Here is a 10,684-nt window from a genome sequence, read left to right on the forward strand (position 1 = left end):
GAATTAGTTGACGGAGTTCGCTTTTGACTTGCTTGGCATAATTTGGATTTATCCTATATCGTTGTTGACGAAACGGCTTAGCATTCAAAACCAATGGAATCCAAGGTTTACATATTCTGGTGGGACACCTTGTGAATATGTGTAGCTCCAAGTATATTGTGGAAAAAGAGTCTTCACAGCATGGCTTTGATGACCCACACATTATTACTTACCAAGACTGTGTGTGGTTCCTCCGTGGTTCCTAGATTTAGCTCCTGGGTCAATTCTGGAACCAAGCTAACAGAACCAAACCAAGCAATGGTTGTTCTTGGCTTTGCTAGTTGTCGCTCCCTAGTCATACCCTCATTAAAAGCCAGGGCACATTATTTCTGCTCATCTTTGCTTTGATCTTCTGTTTAAGTTAGGCAGCTACTTAGAATAGATCTATTTCTCCCACATGGACAACTTGCATGTCCATTAGAGGAGACTCTACATCCTGGGGAAACTAATCATCTAGTTCCAAGTCTTTGGGTCGACATAGTTGCTCGGTACTTTGCTTGGATTGGTTAGGATTCCCACTTCAATATTCCCAAACATGATTGTCATCATCTTAACACCAATCATGTAATACTTTGGCAATTTTCCACCAAGTTTCTAGGCAATGACAATGGATAGGCATTCATCTCCATAGTAATGACAATTAGACTCACTGTGTAATGCACTGCGAAAATTATGATAACCACATCCAAGAGCCTTTGGGCTCCATGCCTCTAGTCTACCATGTGCACTCAGAATGGGGAAGTCTTAAAATTCTTAAGTTTCAACCATTTGACTATGGTTTTTGAGATAATATTTAGTTGAGTCACCATCCACGATAATATCTAGCATGTTTTGCTTCTTGATCTTGGCTATAGTAACCATCTATGACCCCTCGAGGTATCATGAATAGAATGGTGACGAGCAAATCCATTATTGGAGGTGGCTTCTGCTCAACTTTGAGCTACTCAAGAAGAAATTCTCGACAATACGAAGCAGGTTATAGTAGTCCAGCCACTGTGTGAGACTTACCTTCATGTACAAAACGTTTCCCATGCCTAGGTCATTTTGGGCTTGGTCATCGGGATGACTTGACTTGGACAAAACTTCACCTGACTAGGTCGACTACAGAACCAGATTTTGCTTGAGTGGTAGATCAATTGTAGGGACCTTGCCTTTTAGCTCCTTGGCTAACTTGGATGCCACTTGCTTCTTCTCCTTCTAATTGATTTGAGGCAATGGTCCCTGAGACCAGGTTACTAGATTGGCATCCACCGAAACTGCTACCTCTACCAGTTTTACTTGCCAATTAGGGATCAATCTCCCTTCTTTCTGCATTGCTCTTGAGCAGCTCCAACCATAACTTGCATTCTACTTTAGTGTGTCCATGCTCTCCATAGAAGTAGCATCTGATCAATGGTGGTCCTTGGTTTTTCCCTTTGTCCCCGGCATTGATCAAGTCTTGGTGGACGCCCGTCCTTAGGCTTGGTGTCTTGTGTCACTTGGTTGACATCCAGAGTGCGATTCTTGCCATACTAACTTTGAGAATCGTCATGCCCAAGCTTTTGGAGCCTATTACAACCAACCATTAGTTGTGAGAATGCTCATGCAACAAAGATGGTGCAGTGATTCACATACCTCAACTTGAGGCACTACACTTTCAATTAAGTGCAACGTGGCTCGACCTGATCTACGACTCTTGCTCACATAATCGCCTCGGCTTGAGGCACTACTCTTTTAGTTAAGAGCAACGTGGCTCGACTTGATCTAGGACTCTATTGCTCAACACTAGACACTTGATGGAACCCGTTCTACTTCATCTTTCCTACTTAAATACTTCTATGACCGTCTAGACTACTCGACTCCATGAATCGCCTTCTACATTTGCCCCGAGGGCTACTCAATTCCATACGACTTCTCTAAACCGTTGCTGCCTATTAGTGCACCTGCGTAGCAAGCTCCTCCATGTCCTTGCCACTAGGGACCTTGCCGCTTGGATCTCACTTGGCTCCTCAAAACACGATTGGCCAATTAACTCGTGGCCAACATAAAAAGATAGTATAAACTTGAAGACAAAGAAGACTCTCCTCCAAGCTCCTCTTAGAAGACACTCCTTCACACTCCCCTCGGATGCATTCCAAATTGTTAGTCTTGAATAGAAGCCACAATTTGCAAGGGCAACTAATTATGTCTGAAGACATGATTGGATGAGATCAAGCTTCTCTTTAAAAAGGATAATCTCTAAATAGAGAGTCTATTGGGATGGTAAATACAAATGGATTTGGAATTTGTTTGTTGACTCCCCTTTCTATGTAAGTGTCTTTAAAAATGCCTCAATGTCTTGTGGTCAACTTCCTTGTTCATACTCGTCTAATTTAACAAGGATTCTGTTCTATTGTTCCCAAACCAAGGTGGTCGGATCACCTACAATCTTTCTTTTATCTTTCATGTCTAGGACCTTCAATAGTCGTGTTGTAGTTCACCTTTGCATTGTGTGTTCTTGTCGAAACATGTTAACTATGATTAGCGTTAACTATGGATTTGAAGACCACATTCATTGAGAACCCCCCCCCCCCCCCAAAAAAAAAAAGCATGCTTTTCTAATGAAAATGTTCTATTTGCCCAAGGATTTGTACCACCAAAGCTGGATAGTTCCCCTTGGCCATAAGAGAGAGCATGATTAATATTACACGATAAACAACATAAAATGAAAACGACCTTGATTTAAATGCAGAGAACTAATAAAACCAAGCATGATTGATATTAAAATGCCCTTTAGGAAATATTTAGTCACATCAAATAGCCAGCAAAAACAAGACAATGATTGAGCCCACTCGCGCCTGCTTGGCTAGTGAATGAGCCATCAGTACACCAAAGCATTGGTTGGCATAATTATGGGACAAGAATCAACATCCCAAAATTACACTCACTGTACTGTTCAAAATTGACTGCTAAGGCGAAAGAAACTAGTTAGAGTGCAAAAGACCAATGAAATATTTAAGCACAAAGTTTGAGGAAGGAAAGGTTACAATAGTAGACAGGATACAACAATCTTGAGCAGCGACAGACAGACTAGTACAATCCGCATAGTCTCTCTTCTACAACGAAATGAGGCTTAAAGCGCTCTGAAGGGAAGATAACAAACAGTGAGCCTCTAAAAACTGTCAGAATGGTTCACTTCTCCCGCTTCCAAGTGGACTTAATATGCCTACATTATGGAGAGTTCAGATGTACGGGTGATATCACTGGACCCATGCTTACAAATGAGTAGCTCATATATAGGACTGCCTATCAATGGAAGTAGGTGCCCCTCCATTAACCATCCATCAGAGCTTATTGTCTAATATTTACCATAAAAAAATGTTTAAATTAAGCTTAAAGACAAATGTTTTTCAGTCTCGAACTAGTACCTATATAAGACATGTTCACACTGCTTGAATATTTGATTCTTAAACATGGCATATTAGTGCAAGATAAGAAGGTGTTTAATGTGGTATACAAATGCACCATTTCTTATGCACTCCACCATCAGACTTATTAACACTAGCATATTCCATCAAATATATACCTAGATGAGTCCAGGCACTTGTCTAAACTCATCCTCTAAAAACACAACATAAAGCACTTTCAATCTCATGATAGTCACTCATAAGGTTGAAATCCATAAACTCCATCACGCATAGCAGGGACTTAGCTACTATGACATCCCTACTGACATCATCAGCACCCCACAGTGGGTGTAGACCATAGTATAAACATATGCTCTCACACATACAAATCCGCACCCACATACTTGAGCATCCATCATGACGAAGGCTAGCACTATAAGGAGAAGGCTAATCAAAAGGTAGTCCAAAATCTCTTCATTCAAGCTACACTAAATGATTTCATTTTAGTCTCTCCCAAACAAGCATCCGAATCTAGCTGATAGGGCAACGCACCACTTAAGATAGAAAGATCAGCAGGCCACAAAATGGACAAAAACTTCACAAGGTGAATTTGCATGTCCACTAATACGGCAGAAGCATATACCTAGATGCGTCCAGGCACTTGTCCAAACTCATCCTCTAAAAATACAACATTGTGCAGTTTCAATCTCATGATAGTCACTCGTAAGGTTGAACCTCCTCCTATTACCCATCACCTCTCAATTTCTGTTACCGAAAGGTTGACTCTTGATTGATGTTTCACGCAGCCCAAAATTACCAGTCTCCCCTCCATAAAAACTTCAAGAGACAAAGACAGCTTGAACCACAGCCATTAGATCCATTCCAATTTGAGTGTTATCAGGAGGGGAAATTTAAGATGGGAGAGCCCAAATCCCAATTTACCACCTCCTGTGGTATTGCCTTCACAAATACCCCTTTACACTGAACTTTGTCATACATGGCTGGACTACATGAGATCCCTGATGATGTCCTTACCCAATACGATTCGAATTTTCTACTTGACGATACACGTCATCTTTTCATGCTTTCCAAGTAATCTAAAAGCATCCGACTCCTGAACACCAGCCAACCCAGGGCCCTCTTGTATCCTTACCGACACTGATAATTTGGGTTAATCAGTTATGACTACTCAAAATAGAAGTTCAAAATAACTTTTGCCATCTCCATTCTGAAATTTAAGGGCCTTATCTTTTTTTAAAATACAGCTCAGACTTGCCTTGACATACAATGTTGAAGCAAGCTCATTCATATCATATGCCGCTAAACACTAGAAAAAGAAACCTCAGATCATTGCTTTACAGTGCGTGCTAACACAGGTTCCACTTCAGATGCCTGATCTAAGTATCCAAAGAGATGGGACCAGTGAAAACTTAGCCATTGCAGAAGCTGGTATTGTTATACATCTGAAAAGGATCTCCCCATCTGGATGGGCAACAAAATATACATCCACTGTTGCTTGTGAAAATCAGATACAGCTACGCTGAGAGTTCTCAGAATGTTTCAATGTCCATTGTATAAAGAACCAAACAAGAGCCGTAAATAACAATTTGGCATGCACGAACTTCAGAGGTTCCTTGGCATAAATGAGTGCTAGCTGTATTGCCTTTAGATGGAAGACCCTGCCTGATCGTATGGTCCTAACTGCCAAATCTTCAGCCTCATTATTCAGTCCATATCTGCAGCCTCAGGTATGTTGTAATGAAAAGGTACAAGACTTTATAAAGACAAAGTAGTATTGAGGAAGCTGTGTATACAAATGAGTTCACATGCATCTAATCTTCAAACGAGGTACAATGAGCAATACATGGGACCCATGCTAGGCCTCCAGTTTTGACCATCTGCTTTGGATCCCTCCACAAGCACTCCCACACATAGTTACCACTCGTCTGCGTTGAGGGGTTTCCAGGGCCCCCATTCTTAGACTCCTCAAGCAAATCAGTCGGCAATCCAGATCCTCTCTCTCTTTGAGATGATGTTGATTCTGCACCTGCTTGCAATAATCCTCCCCACTGCTCCCTTTGAACCAGTCGTGGTCCGTTGGCCTTCCCAGCATCTAGCCCCAACATACATCTGCCAGCAGGAGCTTGATCTCTTATGACTCTTCCCAGATCGAGCCTCCAAACCTCAGCAGGTGCATCTGAGATGACATGATGGTTGTATGGATCTACTTTTATTTTTCCAGTCAATCCATACAACCTATTAGAATAACCAATCAACCGGCTGATTCGAGCTGGAAGCTTGGATAGCACTAACCAAGAATCCTGCTCAGGATCATACATCTTGAGCAGAGAATCCTTCCAGTCTGCCACAAATAGATTTGAACTGGCAGATGCCACAGGACCTCGCTCGAGCCCCCTCCTCATGCCTGAAGTCATCTTGTCCCATCTACCAATCACTAAATTGTAAATCTCTCCCTCAACATGACTTCCTGGACCAGTGTTTTCTCCCTTCACGCAGAAACATCCATTGTGCTCCAAGCCCACGCACATTCTCATTGATGTATTCATACTGGGAATAACACTCCACAGATTCTTGTCACAATCATACACCTCTGCAGAAGCTCCTTCATCTCGGTCTTCACTTCCCCCTGCTACATAAATGAACTTACCAAGAGAGACCGCAGCTGCATGGGAGCGGGGCACTAGCATAGGTGAAACTGCGATCCACTTATTCCTGCAAAAGTCATATTTGTGAACTCTACTGGTGGGTTTGCTAGGTCGAGTAAAAGAATGGATTTCTGCCCGATCACCACCAATTACGTATATTATCCCATCTGAAACCGCAACTGTGTCAAGCTGCCACCAGTCATATGGATCAATGCCCCAATCAGACGACGCTCCAACGTCAGATGAGACTCCAATGGGAGATGACTCCCACTCAGGAGAAACCCTCCAGCCCGGAGAAATATTTCCATCATCTCGAGGTAGAGGAGGGAGGCAAAACCATTCGTAAGTCTGCAAGCTAAACACTTGCACTCTATTCCCATGCACAACAAAAGAAATATGGGCTTCGTGAATCCCAAGGGCCTTTCTCGTTTTGAAAAATTCTTCAGAAGAAAGAACTGCCCTCCACTGTCTGCAGACCATTCGGAAGGAGGGATCGTACTTGATGAAGGGAACGCGCATGAGGCAAAGCTGTGCTAGATCGTTGGGCAAGCCTGGAATCAACGCTCCACAATGAAATGTGCAATCAGCGAGTGGAGAATCCGAGGGTGAAGGTTGACCCCAGTCATAGACTCCTGAATCGAGAGGGCACGAAGAGTCCCACTTTGCTGTTCCACGATCCCAGTTCGTAGGCCGCGCCCAAGGGGTTAAGGGGAAGTCCCCAATTCGACAAGGGTCATCCAGAGGATCTCCAACCGAGTCATTTCTGGGTGAGTAACCTGGGGTGGACTCGGAGAAGGAGGCACTGGACAGGGATGATGAGCTACAGGCAAGAAGAGGGTATGTCGCAAAACCTGGGAAGTATCCATTGGGGAGAGAGGGCTGAGCGGAGGGGGAGAAGAGAGAATCATCAGACAGGGATGAACCTCGGAAAGATTGATCGAAGGATTCGAGAACAGGGGCACAAGGGGAGATATCGCCGGAACCAGGGGACGGCAACGAATTCAAAGCATCTCTTGACGGCAATTCTTCCAAATCTGTGCGGATGAGCACCTCGAGCTCCGGCTCCGAGATGGAGCAGTCCTGCGATCGCTCCCAATTTTCAGAAAACGATGCATCGATCGCCGAAACCTCGCTGTTGGGGCTCGACAAACTTCCGGCTAGTACCGGCGTTGTCATCGTTCCTCCTCGCTCCGAATTGCAGCTCGCCAGGCTTCCCTCCACCTTCGCGAACTCGAATCCTTCGCCTTCGTCATCCGAATAGTCGGAATTCAGATCTATCATCCCTGCCGGAACCTCCAAATTCACGCACCGCAACCTCCTCTCCTGCTCCGTACATAGTATCGCCGGACTCTCCAGCAAGTGCAGCCGCGGCAGAAAGGGCTGCATTCTGCTCGCTCCCGCCAGCAACGCCGCTGCCCCTTCTCGCTCCTGTCGTCGCTCCTCCTCTCCATCTCCGTCTTCTTCCCTCTCTTCCCCCACCTCAGAGTAGGCTCCTGAATCGCTCAACCCTTCGGATGTTTGCTTCCCATCCACAACTGGGCTCGCGAAATCCTTCTCAATCACACTCCACGAGTAGTCGCTCTCCAAAATCAAGACCGCCTCGTCGCACAGCCCTCCTGCCTCTTCGGGGCTCCAGGATCGCACACGATTCTTGCTCCTTTCCTGAGGAAACCGAGCCCTTTGAGTCAACCGGCTGCCCACAACGCAGATGGCCTGCCTTTGCCCGTTTTTGCTTCGCCTGAGGTCCCTCCGGACACGGCCACGCCTGCTGTTCAAGCTGCTACTGGTGCATCCCATTGCTCTCCAAAGCTCCAAGAAGCATGCCGACAGGACTACCGTGGTGCAGAAAGCCCTGAACCAGAAGAAAAAGTCGAGAGCATGAAAAGGGGGGGGAGGGGAGGCCGTCCGCGAAAAACGCAGGCCTAACCACGGGGCGAAATTCCGCAGGGAAGGAAGGGGCCTAATTTCGCAAAAGCGACGCCGAATCGTCTAGGAGGGAGGCAAGTGCCGCAAATCGGAGCGGAAAACTCTCCGCGGCGGCGCAGGAAGCGGATCGCCAGGGTGCAGAGAAGCTATGGTGTGGGAGCTTTGGCAAGCGTGCGCGAGGAGCTAAGGCAGAGGAAAAGCGAAGATTTCTGGGGGGAGGAAGAGCGAGGAGGCGAAATGTTCAGATCGAAAGGGAGCTAGGGAGAAGGAGAAGATGGGGGGGAACATAGATTGAGGGGAGGAGGCTCAAATGAGGCGATCGGAGGCCGCCATGGAAGCTCGGCGAGAGCTCGTCTGCACTTGTGCTGCTCCTGCTTCTGTTGCTGCACCATTTTGCTTTCTAACGAAGACGACGAAACACCCTTTTCCTCATCGGTCCCAGACCTTCAGTCCCTCTCATTACCCCTCGGTCTCCACTCTGCCCCGCGAGATCCCAGTAGCTTTCCCTAAATCCCAGCCCTTCGCAGTTCCCCTAATTACACCTTAATCTTAATTGCAGACTCTAATCATTAATTAGAGCTTATCCCTGCCATCCCTTATTACACCTTAATTTTGTCTTAACTCTAATTACGGATGCTGCTCTCTAATTAGACCTAACGTCATGTTAGCGCTAATCGCGGTCTTTAATCCCCCATATTAAGCCTTACACTCTCACTGTCAGCACTTGTCTTAAATTAGATTGTCCCCTCATTAATGGCTAAACTCGACATAAATCTCGTCATTAGTGCTCGTACCACAATTTCTTTATGGAACTAGTGTATCAATTATACATGCTTTGAAAGTTTGAATTGCCCAATTAATTAGTGTTAGTTATAATAGTTATGCCCTAACTCTTGTGCAGGCTTTTTCCCCCCACTTGAACATCTTAAAATCTACGTCAACTTCCCTTTGCTTTCAATCTTGTGAACTCAATGTGAAGGGAATGCGGTGGGCACTAAGGCCGAAACTGAGTCCTGAGTCCTCACCAGAAAGGAGCTTATCGAGGTCCCTCGACCATCTATGCAAATGTAATCTATGTGTGGCCGATCTAAACTACCATCCCATCCAAACAAAACAAAGAGATCGTGCCTTCCCATTTGAGCTCATGGAGCTTGCTTTCCACAAATTGTGCAATCTTGTTGCCACGTCCTTGGCCAACTAGGCTCAACTTGGCCAATTGCCATCCCCAATAATAAAGTACCAAGAGAGTGCAAATTATAAACAAGAGCATAAACTTATGTCATCTTAAGTGTCTGCATGTGCACTAGGGCAAGCTCATTAGTACAAAAGGTTGTGTATTTTTTGACCCCTTGTCAAAACACACTTGTTTTTCTAGATTTAAGGCTTGTTCAATCATAATGATTGAGAGTATATTTATAACCTCAAACTTTATTCAATCATACATTAAAAGCAAGGCTCATTATACACTCTTCCCAATAAAATTTGAATTTCCTCTTACGTGAGCATCCTTAATATGCAGTATCATCCCCCACCTATATCGATACACTTTCAAATTGCTCAAATTGCACTTATGCTTCAACACTCGGCCCCTAGACCACCAAGAAAAAGCAAGCTCTTTTTTAAAAAGAAAAAGAGCTTCATTGAATTGTGCAACTCTAAGATAACTTGGACGTACAAGTGACACATACAAACTTCAAAAGGTATCAATAGATGTCGACCAACGATTTTTGGCCTCAATCATATGATATAGACATGCAATGCAAAAGAATTTTCACTAAGTTTGTGGTACATATACCTATGAACATGGCCTACTTCTTTTCTACGACAATGCTCAATCTTCAAAACATTCTAGTCTCTTACTCAAGTATCAAGAAAGCATGGATTATGTAAAAGAGGACATGCATAAAGAATGGCATAGATATAGTCGATGATAGAGAGCAAATTTTACTTTAGTCAAACATAAAGTAATGTTATTTAGAGAATGTTACATGAGAAGGGATCTAATGTGAAGCCCTTGGCATTGCATGGTTTGTAAAAGCGGGCCCCTAAGGGAAACTATTTCATAGGCAACTTAATGGAAATGATTATGAGATTGACACATGAAAGCCTTACAATGTATGCCCTATGAGTTGAACATAACCGATGAGTATAGCAAACCATGTTTCTTGCCTATCACATATAATTTATTCTTCATTAAGCAAAGTTTTCTTGTTTTTAGTAAAAAATAGCTTAAATCCATTGTTGTCTTCTAACCTTTATAGGTATATTTGCCCTATGTGAGCATGATGCCATTGTCATCTTTTCTTATTTCTACATTGAGAAAATAACGGAGCTCTCCTATGTCCTTCATGTCAAATATTGATGTGAGTTGACCTTTGATTTATGAAATAGGTGTCCATTGAACCTAGTGATATTCAAGAAAACATATGCAATACATGCACATTTTGTTGCCAAGTAGCGTCCTATGCATTGATCAGCCAAGGACATCATATGCACTAGTGCTTCCAACCAATCATACCTTGCTAATAAAGTAAGCCAATGATTCTCTTACTTGTGTCATCACAATGAGGTCCCACTGCTTCCAAAGGTTCTAAACACCTTCTAAGATACTATCCAATCAACCCAAGAGCATTCGGCCAACACAAACACCAAACAAGGGAGCAAGGTGTCATTTTTGCAAGCATAAAC

At 44.0% G+C, this 10,684-nt stretch overlaps 1 protein-coding gene across 1 annotated transcript; it reads right to left on the reverse strand.

The window, feature by feature from the left end:
• Positions 1–4,694: 4,694 nt before the first annotated feature.
• LOC147895432 (uncharacterized) lies at positions 4,695–8,376 on the reverse strand. The gene has a single exon (XM_087383389.1). The coding sequence runs from the start codon at positions 7,865–7,867 to the stop codon at positions 5,237–5,239; it is 2,631 nt and encodes an 876-aa protein (XP_087239515.1). The 5' UTR covers positions 7,868–8,376; the 3' UTR covers positions 4,695–5,236.
• Between the last annotated feature and the right edge of the window lie 2,308 nt (positions 8,377–10,684).

The sequence above is a fragment of the Dipteris shenzhenensis genome, chromosome 13 (assembly GCF_047967505.1).
Source record: "Dipteris shenzhenensis isolate YYH24624 ecotype China chromosome 13, Dip_SZ_1.0, whole genome shotgun sequence".
In the NCBI taxonomy this organism is placed as follows: Eukaryota; Viridiplantae; Streptophyta; class Polypodiopsida; order Gleicheniales; family Dipteridaceae; genus Dipteris; species Dipteris shenzhenensis.

Bases quoted from the DNA above. Each gene is read 5' to 3' on its own strand.
- LOC147895432 (XM_087383389.1), bottom strand. From the start codon at position 7,867: ATGGGATGCACCAGTAGCAGCTTGAACAGCAGGCGTGGCCGTGTCCGG.